This window comes from Periophthalmus magnuspinnatus, chromosome 13, assembly GCF_009829125.3.
Source record: "Periophthalmus magnuspinnatus isolate fPerMag1 chromosome 13, fPerMag1.2.pri, whole genome shotgun sequence".
Lineage (NCBI taxonomy): Eukaryota > Metazoa > Chordata > Actinopteri > Gobiiformes > Gobiidae > Periophthalmus > Periophthalmus magnuspinnatus.
Window position 1 is genome coordinate 26,536,472 of NC_047138.1, and position 19,120 is coordinate 26,555,591.

Consider the following 19,120-nt stretch of genomic DNA (forward strand, 5'->3'; position numbering starts at 1 on the left):
GGTAAATTTTCAGTTGGATCTAGTTTGCTCAAATATTAAATAAGATATCCAAAATCCCCCCTATATATTTTTAGTATTAGATATGTCAAAAAAAAAGACACAAGTTGTTCAAACCTGGCTCTTTTCATGTTTCTGTTTTAAATGTGCAAAAATGGGCAATTTTGGCTGTTTTTACACATAAACTGCCTTATTTTATATGAAAACATTACATGATGAAAAACAAGTAAAACATTTTGTTTTTACATTTATGTGAGTGAACTACGAAGAAGTTTCAAATTGACATCTTTAAATTTAAGATTTTTTTCCTATTCACCTGCAATGTCTTGCTTAAACTTTAATCTTGTCAAGTAAGAATTAAAATTAGTCACAAATTTAGTCTTGGTTTAGTTCTTAGTTTAGACTTTTTTAGTCCTTGTTTAGACCCTTGTTTATACCTAGTTATTAAGTACCGTAATTGGGATATATATTGTGTTAATTTAATTTAATTTCATTTGCTCCATATTCAAATGCTGGATACTGATTAGTTTTGACTTTCTTCTTAAAGATACTCTTGTCTACATGGGGATGCTACTACTTTGCCTGGAATGTTCCACAGTATGGCATAAAACTTTTGTAAGTATCTCTATGGAGACAAGCAGGGGGCCAGCAGGCTTTTTAAGGTGTGAGCATAACTACATAACTAACTGAACCAATGCAAGATAGGTAAGTTAATACTATACTGTGCAACATTCCAGGTAATGCAATAACATCTCCTTGGAGACAAGCAGGTACAAAAGTTACATTGCGTACCTTTAACATTTCAAGTCTTTTGCCAATGTTCCCTATTAAAGGGCCCATATTACGGCATTTTCAGATCTATGTTATAATGTTTCCTCATCAGAAACATAGCTGGAGTTGTGTTTTGTTTCATCCACACATGTTTAACATAACAACCCAGAAGACTTAATTTTATATATATATATATATATATATATATATATATATATATATATATATATATATATATATATATATATATATATATATATATATATATATATATATATATATATATTTAGGCTGTATTCTTCTCTCAAATGGAAAACACTCTGTTCCACCTTGTGATGTCATGTGGTAATACAGGAAGTGCTCCACTGTGTTTTTAAACTCCATACACCTTCACTAGAATCATTTGGATAATTTCAGCCCTGGAATTTTGCATCCCTACTGAGCTAAAAGTAAAAGTTAGCTATTAACATGGAAACTACCACAACATGACATCACAAGGTGGAACAGAGCATTTTGAGCTTTGGAGATGTTGACAGACTAATAGTGCAGGATTATTCAAACATTTGTGAATGAAACAAAACACACCCCAGGTATGTTTTTGAGTAGGTAACAACATTGTAACATGGTTAAAAGCTCAGTATAGTAATTTTTGCATAATGTTGGACTTTTAACCACAATTTTTGAGATCTCCAGTATGATCCAGTGCAAAAAAGATGAGTTAACAATAGAAGATGCAAGTATCTAATCTAGAAAGGCTTTCTTCGTGCAGACACATAGAAACAGGGTTAACCGCAGCCGTCTTGAGGGGAGATGGTGACTACATTGCGCCAAACGTAGGTGGGCTACTCAAAGAACCGAAAGTGCATTAAATGTCACCAGAATACGAACATGACCAATGCACTTTTGTTTGTCTGCAACAATCTACTACAGTTGATATGAGGAAATGACTTGCACATGCAGAATGGGAGCTTCCTACTTTAGAGCTGTTTGCATTTAAAGCATTTAGCAACTTCAGAGCTGTGGCAGTTAGTGACATTACGACACATGGGGAAGCGTGCGTCTCTTGGAGAGGATACGAGAGGCTGACGTGGAGTAGAATGTAAGTATTCAGCTATGTTTTAATACGATGACGCATACTGTTTTGATCTTGACTTGGTTCACAGAAAATTGTACTAGATATTTATTCAACTATTTCAACTATAACCTCTTATTGGAATTTGACCTCCCATGCCAATTTTCTCACTTGCATCATTGTTACTGAATCACTACTATTACTGTTCAAGGCATGCTGTAGTCCTGTTTTAGACCTGGTTTAGATCTGGTATAGTTCTGAGTTATACCTGGTTTAGACCTGGTATAGTCCTGTGTTAGACCTGGTTTAGATCTAGTATAGTCCTGTGTTAGATCTATATCTGGTGGTACTCAGAAGATCAAATTTTTGTGATAATTTAAATGATTTTTTCAAGATTTATGCATCCCCTTAAAATTTTTCATCCATTATCCCATGACAAAAAACATGGGTGGTTCTATATACTTTGCTCATATTACCTCTTCTAATCTATTGAAATTCTCATTTAAATCTGTTACAGATGCTTTCTTTCAAAACGTACTGTGTCTAAATGTGTTCCATCTATGTGTGCAGGGCAGTTCACAGTTCAGTTAACGGGACCACAGCAATCCCATGGAGAACCAGCAGGAAAAGGCTGACCCTCCTGGAGAGGCTGAGGGGGTGTGAGGAGGCCTGGTTTCTCAAAGAACCATGGACCAGAGAGGAGGCAAAAGGGGCAATCAGCGGGACACCAGCAGGGGTAAGAACACGAGTCCATCTTAGATATGATTGGGCTTCTGCATTCTGTATAAGCAACATTTGAAGATAACATTTTCCCATTCAAAAGATGCAATATATTGTTTTAAAAATTGCCATGGCAACAGTCCTATTTTCATTCATTATTCATTATCATTCTGAACAAATGCAAGATACTTAAGTTCATACTATACTGTGCAACATTCCAGGCAAAGCAATAACATCTCCATGGAGACAAGTAGGTACAAAACTTACACTGTGTACCTTTAACAGTTTAAGTCTTCTGGCAATTTTACCATATTATGCCATACTCTGATCTATATTTTAATGTTATTTCCTCATCAAAAACATAGCTGGAGTTGTGTTTTGTTTCATTCACACATGTTTAACATAATAATCCTGCATATTTAGGCTTGTGTGTCTGAAAAACTTCAGAAAATTTTCAGACAGTAAGAAACTCCGGTCTATTTCAAGCCTGCAAACACTTTAAGACAGAAACTGGTTCACCAAAAGGACAAAACCCTGAGCCATAAACAAAGTAATGTAGTTTACTCCATTCAGTGTAGTGAAGAGTGCAGTGAGCATTATATTGGAGAAACAAAACAGCCACTCCATAAAAGGATGTACCAACACCGTTGTGAGAGCTCCTCTGGTCCCCATTCTGCTGTTTCGTCTTTTGCTATGGATCAGACCTGGACGACTGAGGGATTACACACACATATTTAGGCTGAGTTCTTCTCTGAAATTCCAAATTATTGTGGTGGTAATACAGGAAGTGCTCCACTGTGTTTTTAAACTCCATACAGCTTCACTAGAATCATGTGGATTCTGAAATATCTGGACATGGTAAAGTGGGGAATTTAAATGGTGGATTGTCCTAGTAAGCAAATAAGGACTTTAGTCAATATAACGGAGCAGAACAAGGTCAAATTTTTGGCTTTAGTTCATGTCTACACTTACCTTATAGTGTATGACACAAAAGTAGAATTTGTTAATTATTTTCTACTTAATATTGCATAAAACATTAAACATACTGTAAAACTTCATTAACTCACTATTGTGCATACCTCGCTTAAGACATATGACATATGTGTATGAAGAAGTGGACTAAGGGAGTGTAACGTCACCCATTGTGTTCGGCTCCACTCAAATGAAACTCATTGAGGCTTGCAGTTATAGGGGCAAATTTGGAGCCGATTTCCATATTTGAAATTCCGACTGCAAGTATCATAGCAACCAAAGAATCAATCCAGAACGAGGCTGATGAAGATAATGCCCCTTCCTGCCTGCACTCCTGGTTTGGCATGGAGTGTGCGCTTAGCAGCACTGTTAGCCTGTTTCTAACACTAGTGGGAGCAACGCTAGCAGGAAATTAATTATTACTGTTATTAATTTTCATATCTTCATTTACACAATAGCGAAATAAAAATAACAGGATCATGTAGAGTGGCTTAATATGAACATATTAAGACCAAAATGACAAACCTGACAGCAGCAGAGAGAGGGGCGACAGTTTTTCAATGTAAAATCAATTGGAGCCAGAGTCGATGGAGCTGGTAGTGCGTCCATGCTCACTTCCTATTTGAAACGTGGTGACTAGCATGTTAGCTATGTCCAATTATATATACAGTCTATGGTGTCAGCTCTATTTGTACCTTCTATTGTAAATGTCCAAATTACATAACTGAAAGGATACTGACTACAAAAAAAAGTGTTAGCCCGTTACACATCACAGTTGCATGAAAAGACAGTAGTTCCTTTTTATTGGTCATCTTGAGATTGGTGCACGATATCTGAGGGTTAAATGCAGAAGTAGTTTTATTCTGGATACATAACAAACACCCGTTAGACCTGCTCTGAGCGGAGAATGTGAGCAGAAAAACCAAACGTGCATGGCATTTTAAATATTAGTCTGAAGACACCTGACAGACAGATGTGTGGACGTGTTTTCAGCATAGAGGACACATTGTTTTGGACTAGGTAAGTTATGGTTTTAAAAAATTATACAACATTTTAGCTGTCTTCTTCTGGTCTTGCTAAGGCATATTGTAGCACAGTGAGGGCTTAGACATGGCAGACCATTGTCTTTGCTTATATAGTGCATTGGTTGAATTTGGTGTGTGTGTGTGTGCGTGTGTGTGTGCGCAGGATACTCGTGAAGTTAGACCTGGTTTCAGTCGGGTAGTACTCAGAGGACCATATACTGATATTTTCATAGATGGTATTTGGTGTGAATAGTTTGAGAACCTTTGGTCTAACATGTCAGATGTTGCCTAATTCAAATTCTTATCAAAATTGTATTCAGTTTCCCTGCTGTTTGTGTATAGATCCCATGACAAAAAAGATTGGTGGTGCTATAAACTTTGTTCATATGTTAACATGGCGAGGTCTGCAGCACATAGCAAACCATTGTATTGCTCATATAGTGCATTTGTTGAATTTGGTGTGGGTGTTAAGTAGCTTTTTGAAGTAGCTTGAAGCTTTTTTTTTTTTTTTTTTTATGGGCTTAAAATTTGTGCATGTTTTCTGTATGTATTTTATTGATCAAAATTTCTGTTAACAGTTTTAATTGGTATTTTGCATGATATCATATGTTATAGTGTATGCTATTTCATTATACAAATGCAGAAGAACTTGTGTTTGTTCTTTGGTAACTTCGTGTTGATACAATCTTCTATAGGCTTTAAAAGTGCACTATACAGCTTTGTCTAGAATGCTCTGCAGTATTGCATTTTACGATATAGCATTTATTTCTATTGACTGTTGTTTTTATTGCTCACAAAACATGCATTCATACTGGAGTGGGCTGACCTGTCCATAAAGTTTAATTAATGCCATAATGTGGAATCCCAAGCAAAGCAATATCTCCATGAATACAAGCAAGTTAGTTAGTGAATCTTTAAATAGCGTGGGTCAGATTGGAAGGCTTTGCAGTACAGTAGACTTGTGACCTCCATGGTGACCCCTTGTGCATGGAAAAAAAAGTATCGCTATTATTGTTTGCTGGGCATTGTGAAGTTAAGTTAGTGGCTCTTTAATATAATAAATAGTTTCTTGAGGTACTGCGTTTACTATAAATGAGTACATACAAAGTTGAGTTGCAGAGTTCGCTCTGTGTGAATATAGGGAGTGTTTCTTTATTGCGGTTCCCTTTCACAGGCCACTTCCTCTGACAGTGTAAATGCACTGAGAGCTCTGTTCAGTTCAAGTGACGTAACAGTACTAGTGTGCCTCTGTTCGTTTTTCTCTGCTGCAGCTAAAGTTACTCACATTACTACTCAAAAACATCAGATAATATTAGTAATAGCTGCACCTTGAAGGCCCAATATTACACTGTATTTTGATCTATCTTACAATGTTGTTTCCTCATCAAAAACATACCTGGAGTTGTGTTTTGTTTCATTCACATATGTTTAACATAAAATCCTGCATATTTAGGCTGTGTTCTTCTCTCAAACAGAAAACACTCCAACTTGTTCCAACTTGTGATGTGATGCAGTAATACAGAAAGCGCTCCATTATATATTTAAACTGCATACACTTTCGCTAAAATCATTTGGATGATTTCAGCCCTGTAATTTATTATCACAACTGAACAGTAAAGGTAAAAGGTAGCTGTTAACTTGGCAACTACCTCTTCTTGATATCACCAGGTAGAACAGTATTTTAACCTTTGGAGATCTAGACAGACTAATCATAAAGGGTTACTGAAACATGTGTGAATGAAACAAAACACAACTCTGGGTATGTTTTTGATGAGGTAACATTATAACGTGGCTTAAGGCTTACAAGAGTCAATTTTGTGTAATAGAGGATCTTATATGGCTTATTACTGATTAATTCATGAACTGTTTGTGTGAGAGTTTGTCTGCAATGATAGAAATGAAATAAAGGGAAATGTATAATTATTTGGCCAGAAAATAGCTTAAAGGTTGCATATTATACAAAACTGCAGTTTAAAAACACAGTGGAGCATTTATTGTATTACCGCAAGACATTGAGAGACGAACTCATTCTAAATTTACAGGGTTTGTGTGTTAAACATGTGTGAATGAAACAACTCCAGGTATGTTTGTGATGAGGAAACAACAATTATAAGCTAAATCAGAAAATAGCCTAATATCGGCTGTTTAAAATATCTGATTGTTAAATGGATTTTTCATGGACATTTTTGAACACATTTTAAGGGTACTCAAATGCAATACTTTACTTGCGAATAACTCATTTCCACCAGCGTAGCACAGAAAACCCTCTGCTCCACAAATACATAAGCTCCTCCTACATTAGATCATTGATATTTCACGCTCAGGAACTCACATTCAAAATAGTTCAGTGCCAGTAATACAAAGCTCTGGGTAGTTTCCACTAACAAAACGCAATGAGATGGAAATGTGCAGGAAGATTTTAATATGTATAATGAAGGCACAGCTTCAGTGTGCTTATCTGAACTGAGCATATTAGGAGATTATATAGAAGGAAGTTCAGAGTTCTTTGTGGATAATTTGATAGTTTTAATTCGCACTTCCTCGTAATGTCTTTTGCAGCAAATAAAAAATGTTAATTAGACTTTAGACCTTTCATTGTTTTCTAGTTGTTTTATTATGAAGTTAAAGGTGCACCGTGTAACTTTTTTCAGTAGGGAGTCCACCACCCGCTTTTCTCCATGGAGATGTTATTTCTTGGCTTAGAATGTTATGGCATGAAAGTAGACAAGCAAGTTACAGGTCAGCTCTGTGGGAGAGCTGCTCCCGCTCAAAGTAACAACACATGCATGTTTTTCAATGTATTTTACTAGCAATAAAAACACCTATCACTGCTTAAATGGAAATTAGAAAAGTAGAATGCCATACTGTGGAATCTGCTTGTTTTCCTGTTGTTTGATTTTTCCTGTTGGTTTTTGTGTGTAGGCAGCACGGTGGCTGAGTGGCAACACTCATGCCTCACAGCAAGAAGGTTTGGTTCGATCCCCGGGTCGCCCAGGCCTTTCTGTGTGGAGTTTTGCATGTTTCTCCCCGTGTCTGGATGGGTTTCCTCCGGGTACTCCGGTTTCCCCCATCAACCAAAACATGAACGCCCTTCAAGACAACTGTTGTTGTAATTTTGGGCGTTACAAAATAAAATGAATTGAATTTTCTTGGTGATACATTTAATGCCATAGTGCTGGACATTTTTATTGAGACAAGCAGGTATTTTCTCTTTAATCATTTTATCAGGTGCATATCTAGGGTTAACATGTGCAGCACTTTGGAGGCCATGTATCTGTTCACAAATATGCTGTATAAATAAATCTGACCTTTGATCAGAAAAGTTACATGTTACACTAAACAAATAGTAACTTGAGTAATTTAAAAAAAAAGGAATAACAAACAATACAATATAGAAGTATATTATTATATTGGGGCTCTCTTGTATCAAAAATCAAAGTGTAAAGTTGAAGTTGTTTGGTTTATAGGTTTATGGAGACTAAGAGAAAGTAAAAAAGTCTGTCTACCTATAACCACAATGACATTCATGGTGCATGATTTTGAGTATTTAAACTGGTTCCCCTGTGGTTTGGCTGGTTCTTACTAAAATGACTCATGTATTTCCCTGCAGAGTTTCCTGGTTTTGAGAGACCCTTTGACACGTGAGCCACACCTCCTCTGTGTGTCCTCTTCAGATCAGCATGAACCAGTCACAGAGCGCGACATACTCTGCACAGGCAAAGGTACAAGAGACACTCTATATGGGTTTCAGATGACATCACATTGTTCTGTAGGCCAATAATGTTTAATACAGATGGGGGGGAGTTAAAATGAATACTGTTTAAAGGGCCCGTATTACGCTATTTTCTGATCTATTTTATAATGTTGTTTCTTTATCAAAACATACTTGGAGTTGTTTTGTTTCATTCACGCATCAATTCTTCTCTCAAACAGAAAACACTGTTCCACCTTGTTATATCTTGTGGTAATACAGGAAGTGCTCCACTTTGTTTTTAAACTCCATACACCTTCACTAGAATAATTTGATTTGTTTCGGCTCTGTAATTTCCCATCTACTGAACTAAAAGTAAAAGGTAGCTGTTTTTTGTGCTTTGGGGATGTAGACAGGCCAATAATACAGGATTAGTCAAATATGTGTGAATCAAACCAAACACAATTCCAGGTACATTTTTCAGGAGCTAACAGCAGTCTAACATGTCTTAAAGCTCACAAGAGTAAATTTTGCATAATATAGGACCTCTAAATGCAGATTTATGTTGTAATAATGGGAGCTCTTGATTATAGTCACTAATAAAAAATGATCAGGTTCAACATTTGTAGGGACAACACTAGCTCAGTTCAATGTTTGTCCACTGATCTGAAGTTTGGCGGTTTGAATCTGGTTCTTGATTTAATCATCATTGGTTTAGCAATCAGATCCACTGACCCACAGGCTGGTGGTGCTATTCCAGCTCCCACAGATGAATATTGCCATTGTGTCCTTGGCCAAGACAACCCACCTTGCTCCCAGTGTTTGTGTACACTGGTGTATGAATGTCTGTATGAATGGGTCAGTGCTTCCTTGATGTAAAGTGCTTTGAATGCCTTGAAGGTGGTTAAACACTATGTATTAAAAAAGTGTGATTTTTGTAGTTTATCTTTTGGATATTTCATGACAAAGTACAATGTAATCAATAGGGAGAAGTGGCTCTTTGTTCTTCAGTTTTATAGTACAAATGGAAAAAAATCCACCACTCACTAGTGTGATCTGCAGTGATCCATCCGACAAGTTGACAACTCAACAGTTTTTTGTTGTGATGACAGTTACGGTGCTATCAGCTCCTATTGGACACCGCAGTTTTTGAACGCGGGAGTCAGCGAAGTCAGTGAAGTTTCTTTTATTAAGACATTTTAAATGAATATTGTGATTTAAAATTTGCAAATTATTACATAATGATCCGCAGGTGTCAGATTATAACTATATAGCAGACACAAGCACAGCAGTCTTCTTTAAGTAGTGACAATGATAACACACTCTAACTGACTGTTTGATGGGAGTGTATTGTTAGCCACAAAATTGGAAATCTACCTACATGTAACCATTAAAACCACTTATTCCAAATGCATTGTCTCTTTATGGCTTATGTTACGGTAATATAGACCCATGGGTAAACAATCAAGCTAGTAATACGAAATGGAACCGTTTACACTCAAACTGAAAATACCAGTTTATTGAGAAGCTTACTGTTACTGAGGTAAAATTACACATATTCCATTGTTGCTTTGTTTAAACCTCTGCTCTGCGAAGTTCATTCACTGTAAACGTCTTCATTTAAGTTTCATTTTTAATCTGAATTTCTTGGAACCTATTTAAATATTAACACAGCCCCCCTCTTTGTCATTCAGTTTTTCAGTTGTCTGGATCACGTCTGTCTTTCCCTGACCTAACACAATTGGTCCTCTTCTACTCATTCACCAGGTAAGAAAACATATTTTTGCTTTGGTTTTATATTTTAGTTTGTACTATGAAACTTGTATATATACACACACAAGTCAAAAGTGTGGGCACGCCCTCTCAATCAAAGTTGTTGTTTTTTTCCTTTACTTTTACTACTTTCTACTTTATATATACATACAAAAGATATTTGATTTGTCAAAAAATATTTAGTATAGTTATTTAAGTTTTTTCTTTACCACATAATTCCATATATCTTGCTTCATATATGTGATGTTTTCTATATGTATAAAATGCAGAAAATAGTAAAAACAAAGGGGGGAAAAAAACACTGAAAGAGATGATGTGTCCAAACTTTTAACTGGTGGTGTATGTTGAGGGGTCCACAGCTTGCTTGTCTACATGGAGATGCTGACTGACTCATTTGGCCTGGTAGCATCATCTGGTTGTGTCTAAGGGCTTGAATAGGTTTAATGCCCTACTGGCGTGCATTCCAGGCAAATCAGCTCAATAGAGATAAGCAGATGATAGCAGAAAAGTTACATTGTGCCTAGTTTATTTGTCTCATGGTGAAATTTCTGATATTTCATCATTTGTTCCACATTCGTTCTTAGTTTGGACTTAAGTTGCTGGTTGATACTTTTACTAAATTTAAAGAGCCCATATTACACTGTTTTCTGATCTATGTTATAATGGTGTTTCCTCATTACAAATATACCTGGAGTTGTGTTTTGTTTCATTCACACATGTTTAACACACAAACCCTACATATTTAGGCTACTTAGAAGTTCTTCGCTCAAACAGAAAAGCACCTTGTGATTTCATATAGTAAAACATTAAGATCTCCTCTGTGTTTTTAAACTCTGTACACCTTCACTAAAATCATTTGGATGATTTCATGCTTGGAATTGCCATTCTCATTCTCTCTCTGAACAAAAGGTAGCTGTTAACTTGAAAACTACTGCTTCATGACATCACAAGGTGGAACAGAGCATTTTGAGCTTTGGAAATGTAGACTAATAATAAAGAGTGACTTAAACATGTGTGAATGAAACAAAACACAACTCCAGGTATCTTTTTGATGAGGTAACAACATTCTAACATGGCTTAAAGCTCACAAGAGTCAATTTTGCGTAACATATGACCTTTAAGAGTTATTACTGGCAGAGAGGTGCTAGAATAGAGGTAGTGCGTGGTATCTTGTTTTTACATCGAATTATTACTTAACCATGTGAATACATCAGAACGACTAAAGCTTCCATTTTTGTCAGAGATGTGCTGCCTGTCTGTCTGTGCCTGCCTCAGTGCATTTACAATGTAACTGAGAACATGGACCATCTCTCACAGCTCGACACCAGTACGTTCATTGATTGATTTTACAGTTTTGTATTGAATTTCTTATTTCATGTTTACTTTAAAAAATTTCTCCTATTTTTACAGAAATGTGGCTGAGTTCATCTCCTGAGCAGCAGTCAGAAGAAGAAAGCAACAAAGGCCCAAACACTGTAATGTGCACCATACAGGTAATTTATCAAAAGCAATTATCTGGTTTAAAAATATGTTCTGCTTGAGTACCCTTATCTCAAATATAGATTTCTTCAACACTTCTAGTTCTATCAGTTGTTTTTATGACAGTGAAACAGCTAATTAGGTATCAGATGATAAGTAAATGCAATCAATAATAGGCTCTCTGCACAACAGCACAACTTCAATGTTAGCATACTACTTTCTGTCCAAGTTTATTTCTATGGGGTTCACCGTAAAATGAATAAATAATAAGGATCAGGCAGTGGACAGGGAGCTGTGGGTGGATGTCACTGACAACATGTTAAAAAGTACACAAATAAAATGATTACTTCACCTGAGGACACGTCTATGTTTAGAAAGATGTTTGTGTCTCAGTGCTAACGCTAAAACTAATTTTGAGGCATAATAAGCATTCAGTTTACCACATATCACAACAAAACCGAATTATTCTACATATAAAATAATCGCAGAGTCTTTACTTTAATTAATTTGAATTTTAATAAGTTGGGGGTTTTTTTTGTTTTTGTTTTTTTAATGTTTTCTGATTCTAAAAAAGTGACTGTTAGATTTAAGATACAGTGAGCTAGCTAGCATGCTACTGTGCACAGAGCCTATTATAGCACATTTGTAGTGAGTTGCAATTACTTGCGAGTAAAATTGTGTTATTAAGTTTTTGAAAAGAAATTAGATGGTAACAATCTCGCCTTGCCATGAATGTTATAATGTTATATCTTAAAATGTATAACTGAATAGTGTGTTTTTACATTTCTTGCATTGAACCAGCCTGTTAATATAATGCTGTTTGATGTCTGTGTTAAAGAAACAATTTTTGCTTCCTTGAACAAGAATCTGGCCTCAGGCTTCATCTTTCCCCTATCTATAACTCCATCCTCAGACCCAAAGCAAAACAAAGACAACAAAGGGAACAAGAGGGCTAGCCAGGATGCTAATAGGTGTGCAATCACTCATTAGTGGCTTGAATGACTATACTAAGAAGGACTCAGGAACAGTGCACACTTAGGTTAAAACAATAGACCTAGCCTACAAACAGAAACTGTAGACAATAGATGTTTTGAGTTTCAGTGTAGCTGGCTCCTCCCTTCAGATAGATAAGGCAGTGTTCACCAGTAATCTGACCAGAACTAAAGAAGCTTGAAGGCTTGGGTGAGCGGCAAAACGTCTTCACTCCTTCAACGTTTTGTCCACTTGACAGATTTTATGTTTCTTTTGAGATAATGCTGTTTGTCTTTCCATTCTGTAGCTGACATCTTCGAGTGGCGCCCTGTGTGTTATCAACCCCCTGTACCTCCAGGAGCACGGGGATGAGTGGCTGACCCAGCGGACACCCAGTCCTCAGAGCACCATCATCCCTTCTCAGTACAGCCGAAACTGCCGACGCCTAAGCACGACCAGGGCCTGGTCTGGGGCAGGTCTGCTCCCCAAAAGGGCCATCTCCCTCGAACAAGAACAACCTGATCCTGTTTTTGAAAATACAGGTAACGTAAATACAGGAGTTGTAATGTCTTCTTCCACTATTCACCTTTTCCACAGGCGCCACGATGATCATTTGGATTGTATTATTTTTTATGGAACTGCCGATCTTGACAGCAGATAACTTCTATAGGGACTACAGAGCCGTTTTAAAGCTTCCTAGACAGTCGGTGCAGTGTTGACTTGTTGTTCCACATAACCAGTGAACATTTGACACAAACCAACCTACTTTATATATTTGTAATATTTTAGTGCCGAAACTTTTCCCAAATTCTCCATTGAAAGGAATGGGATTTCTGCTTAAACGGTGTGCTCCTACAAAGAAAGCTCGGTTTAGTTGCATTTACATTGGTGGGCAAAATAAGATCAATAGAGCCTGAGTGCCTGGGTCATCATATCTTAGAGAAGATTTTAAAACACTAAATACTAAATTTAGCGTTCTTTCAAAAGTATTTTGTAAAAGTACTGACTATTGTGGGATAAGTGTATATACCAGTACTGACCCAGCAGCAAATCAGGTTGTTCCACAGCTCTTTTGTTTATTTTTTACATTGTTTTTGCTATTGTATCTCTATGGATGTTTTTCACATCTGGTCAGACATGTAGTTTTTGACGTTCAAACTGAGCTCTAAATATTCTCTTTTGGTCTTTCTCTAGACCTTCCACATAGGAAGTGATCATGGATGCACTTTGGGCTCCATCACCTCTGACTCCAATTCACTTTACACTGGTCTTTTTGGTCTTACACTGTTCATATTAACCTGCTGTTGTTATTCCCAGTGTTTTTATTTCGCAATTTTTTCCTGTGATGCAAGATTTGTTACATTATGTAATGTTGCTTTAACATGCAAGATAGTGAAATTAAGATAAACATCCAATAGTAGCAGCTCACTGATGCAGGAAAAGGCTTACTTCATAATTACATTGAAGGGATATTGTAAATGAAGTTTGTGGAAATGAAGCTCAAAAAGTTATGAAGTGTTGCTTTAACTTGTGCACGAACAATAATTGAGAAATGACCAAGAACTTGCAGTAATGAAGATAGTGAAACAACTAATATTAGCAGCTCACTGATCAAAGAAAAGGCTTAATCCATAATTACACTGAAGTGATATTGTAAATGAGATTTGTTGAAATCCCCCAAAAAGTACTTTGTGTACAAGTTACTTACTTGTACACAAATAAGATGTAATAATCTTCATGTATTGTTACGAATGCTTTAGTAAACAAGTGTGCAGTGGCAATGGACAGGAATAGCCTTGTCTGAGTAGGTACAGCACCTGCTTGTCTCTATGGAGATGTTAATGCTTTAAAGATGTACAGTGTGGCGCATCCCCACTCTGCAAAATCTGCATAGAAATAATAATAATTATTCACTGTGTCAGAGCAATATAGATAAGTTGTGTTATTTCTGTATAACTGGGCCTATCCACAAAATCAGAAATTAGACACCATAAAATTTAATATAAAAATTGTGGCCAGTTTATTTTTTAATTCAGTTACAAGTTGCTCTTTGTTGTCCTACAGGTCTTGTCCGAGCTTGGTCGACTGATTCCTCAAAGAACCCTGACCCTACCACACCTACAGCGCCCCCTTCTGGTGTAGTTCTTCGTCGCCCCAGCAAAGATTCCCCCATCGTTTCCTCCATTTTATCCCCCACTTCTGCCCTTGAGAACCGTTACAGCTCACCAGTACCCCAGTCTCCTCACCGCGTTTCCTGGATTGAGGATGGTGTTTGGCTGCCTCCTCCCAGACCCCACTCCCTTCTCCACCCACCATCTTTGGAACTTGACTCTCTGTCAATTAGCAGTATAGAGGAAGAGCAAGACCCCCAAACTCCAACATCAAGTCCGCACAACCCTACCACACATCGTTTGGCCGATAAAGTAAAAAATCGCTTCTCTGCAGTGGGCCAAGCTTTGGGAGGGTTTGTTTGTCAAAAGAAAAAGTTGAATTATAGAGTCCAAGAGATGAGCGAGAGAAGAGGAGGACATTTTGCAGAAAGCGTGAAAGTTTTTGTGGAAGCCACTTTGCAGAAAAGCCCAGAGAAAGATGGACTGACCGAGTTCTTACAGGAAGTGAGGTCATCACTGACATCGCTACGGGAGATGCTGTTAGACCACTCAGAGATGCAAGTGCTTCTGGATAGCATGATGGACATAAGTGATGCAGAGATTGGTAAGTTTGTATTATTTGTATTAGAAAATGTTGGCCATAAAAATATTATAGGAGTCGAAACTAAATCAGCTGGTTGTGTTTGTCCACCAATCCGGTTGAGTGGTCAGATCCACTGAATCATAGGTTGGCGGTGCGATTCCAGATCCTGCAGATGAATGCTGTTGTTGTGTCCTTGGGCAAGACATTTAACCCACCTTGCCTTGAATATGTGTGTGAATGGAAGAGGGGTTCCTTGATGTAAAGCACTTTGAGTGCCTTGAAGGTGGAAAAGTGCTATATAAAAGTGTGATCATGACCATTACATTTTGACAAGAAATGTGTTCATTTTCATCTATTTAGCTTATATATTTTAGTATCACTTTATAATAAAAAGTAATGTAGCATGGTATGGCATAATAATTGATATAATAATTATATTATTATTTAATTATTATAATATAATTGTCTGAAAAGTAGTTAAAACTTCCTTTTACTCATCTTTTAAGAATTGGCAAAAACATACTCATATTGCATAAATAAACAATATATAAATTATTAGTTTGTTTTTAAATTCACCTATTCTCATATTTACTTTTACTCCTCCAGACACATTTGTAGAACAATCCATTCACAAAGTGGCTCTCAAACCACTGTCCTCTCACCTGTACGGCTGCATCCAAACATCTCGCTCCGGTGATGGGACCCTGGACCGTCTCCAGAGCAACCAGCCTCGCCTCCGGGCCAACGGGGTGGAGCACCTTGGCGGGTCGCTCGGGGTGGGGGTTCCAGACTCTGCCACTTTAGAGCGGATCAAACAGAAGTGGGACATAATGCATAAGGCCTATTCCCCAAACAAGAAAGTCCAGATCTTGCTTAAAGTCTGCAAGAGCATCTACCACAGTATGAGCGCCAACTCCAACAACACAGGTGAGCGGGAGGCAGTGCTGATGTTTTCATTTCATTCAGGTCAAACATATTTGCCACTGAAAGATAAAAGTAAATAATGGACTATTTTAAGAGTTTCTGTCAAAGGTCTGTCAAAATCATCACTATATCAATTTATCATTCAATACATGTTAGATATTAATATTTATCATGGGGACTTTTTCTTAGTACTAATCAAGGACTTTTTGTAATTTTTTTCCTGTTCTGTGATTAGATTTGAGTTGCTGAGGCATGACTAAATGACTTCTATGACTCATTATAGATGCAAACAACTACCAAACTGTTTCATACTGCTGTTTATTTATTGCAGTTTGTTTTTACATATTGTGGCAGTGTCATAAATTTGATTCATTATTATTGTTTAGCATCTATATTTCTTCAGTGATATATTTTACTTCAAAATTTGTTATCGTGAAAGGCCTAGGTGGGCATGAGTTTTAGGTACATTTTATTTCACATTGGAGCTTTGTATTTGACCCACGCTCCAATGCCACTGAGGAACAAAGTCAGGAGCATTTTACCCATCTCCAGATCTTAGAGAAGTGCCTATTTGGAGGATTAGCCTATGGTGCATTTTTAGTTTATATTACATCTGTCTAATGCCAGATCATGTTGCAACTGGTTTGTGGTAGAACGTAAAAAAAGAGTGACTTATTGACCTTTTTCCACTCCACCCACTTTTTCCATAAATGCAACTAACCCGCACTTTCTTTGTAGTAGCACTTCGACTTGTTAATATTTCGTCTTATCACAGGTGCAGTGTTTGGGGCAGATGACTTTCTGCCCTGTCTGACCTGGGTGCTGCTCCACAGTGACATCATCACGTTACAGGTGGACACAGACTACATGATGGAGCTGCTGGATCCCATACAGCTGCAGGGAGAAGGTGTGGGCTCTCGCTCTGTCATTGTGTATTTGATAGTTAAAGTCTTAAAAGGTTTTCATTATTGTGTTATCGTGAGTTTTCTTGTGCACTCAGGTTGAATAGTGATATAATTACCATTGACACACTTTACTGTAAATATATTTGCTTTGATCAAATGATTTCAACATTCACACAAAAAAATAATTTTAAAGTAATGTGTGAATTTTCCTGTTGAGTAAATATAAAACATATTATACTAAAAGTTTTCTTCAGTCCCCATGGAGATGTTATTGTTTTTGCATGAAATGTTACACAATATAACATAAAACCCATATAATATCTCCATGGAGACAAGCAGGTAGCAATAAAAAGTGCTTGCAATTGAATAAATGCTAGATGGATATGTGTAATACAATACTATGGAACATTCTAGTCAAAGTCACATCAACATCAACATCAACATATCCGTGAAACAACCAGATGGCCAGAATACTTCTATAGTACTCTTAATACCTTAGCTCTCTTACTTCAAGTTTCCAGTTAAACTTATCAATCAAAACTTAAATGTAACACTTCTGATTCCTCAAACAACCCTGTCCCTACTGCACCTACAGTGCCCCCTTCTGATGTAGCAAAGATTTCCCCCGCTATTACCCCATTTTACTCCCCTCTTCTGCCTCTCCTTCATCTGAGGATTTTAATTTTAACACTTCTGATTCCTCAAAGGACCTGTCCCTACCACACCTAGAACACCCCCTTCTGGTGTAGCAAAGATTACCCCCTCAATTTCCCCATTTCCCCCCCTCTTTTGCCTCTCTACCATCTGAGGATTTTAGTTCTAATTCTAATTCTAATCCATTCTTTTCCCATGTTCCCAGGTGGCTACTACCTAACCACCATGTATGCCTCCCTGTACTACATCAGCAGCTACAGACCTCGACTTGCGGCTCGTCAGCTCAGCATGGAGGCCCAAAATTCCCTGAACCAATGGCACCGAAGACGCACTCTCCACTGCGACCAACCGAGGAGGAGCAAGCACCGGCAAACCATACGGAGGCAGTCACGTTGCAAGAGAGAGGAGAACACTGATATGAGCTCAACAACTTCAAGTCAGTGTGATGGTGGGACAGAGATGATGGAAGGAGAAGAAGAAAGTGAAGAAGTGAAAGAGAAGAGAGAGAGAATGAATGGACAAGAAAAGGACAAATTGGTGACTTCAGGCCAAGACTCACAACCAAAATCACAAGAACATGTGAAAAGTGATGATCCTGCTAACATACAGAGATAAGAGGCTGACACTGTACTTTCTTACTTGCATATGTTTTTTTTTGTTGTTTTTTTTTTTTTTTGTTATAATTTTCAATAATTTATTAAGATTGACTTGTAATTTTCCTCTAAAATGTATCAATAGTTTATATGTATTCTATTTCTACTTCACAGATGTAAAAAAGTATAAAAGCTTATTTAATATATGGAAAGTATTCATTGTATTTTTTTAAGTATTTTAATTATGACCAATAAAGCGTCTTAGTTGTTTTTTAGCAATATACCACTAGAGGGCAGTGCTACACCTCATTTGCGAAATAACTACAATACTGTAGAATGACGTGTAAGACCTACTGAAGATTTAAAAACAAAAGCTAGTATCTGGAGACAGAGATAGGTCATGCTTATGTTTATATTATTATTATTATTATTATTATTATTATTATTATTATTATTATTATTATTATTATTATTATTATTATTATTATTATTATTATTATTATTATTATTATTATTATTATATTCTACATACCCTCTCTTAAAGGTGAATTCGTTTTAGTATTTCAATGTTTGCATTTGGCGTTACATTTGAGCACTAAAACTTTGCAAAACGATTTCAAACATGTAGTGAGAAATTAAAACCATCATAATGTCATGTTTATATATCTCCTCCAATGTATTTTTGTCACCAACATGTAGGTGCCTGTTGTACATGAAGCTGAACACACAGAACACGTGTGAATGCTTAGACAGGGGCCGCTTATGTAAATGCATGTATTCACATATGGAAGCGTCTATTCACTGCATCTGAAATGACCGAGCCAATCACATTTGCCTAATGAGACATCTGGCATCCTGCATGTGGTGGACAACAGCTG

The 19,120-nt window shown here is 36.9% G+C and overlaps 1 protein-coding gene across 1 annotated transcript; it reads left to right on the plus strand.

Moving 5' to 3' along the window:
• The first annotated feature begins 1,690 nt into the window (after positions 1 to 1,690).
• On the plus strand, positions 1,691 to 18,292 carry rinl (Ras and Rab interactor-like). Its single transcript, XM_033976571.2, has 11 exons — positions 1,691 to 1,867; positions 2,411 to 2,576; positions 8,168 to 8,279; positions 9,943 to 10,015; positions 11,263 to 11,348; positions 11,432 to 11,514; positions 12,780 to 13,014; positions 14,537 to 15,187; positions 15,773 to 16,093; positions 16,866 to 16,997; positions 17,855 to 18,292. Coding segments are annotated over exons 1-11 (2,271 nt in total). The 5' UTR covers positions 1,691 to 1,865; the 3' UTR covers positions 18,265 to 18,292.
• The last annotated feature ends 828 nt before the right edge of the window (positions 18,293 to 19,120 follow it).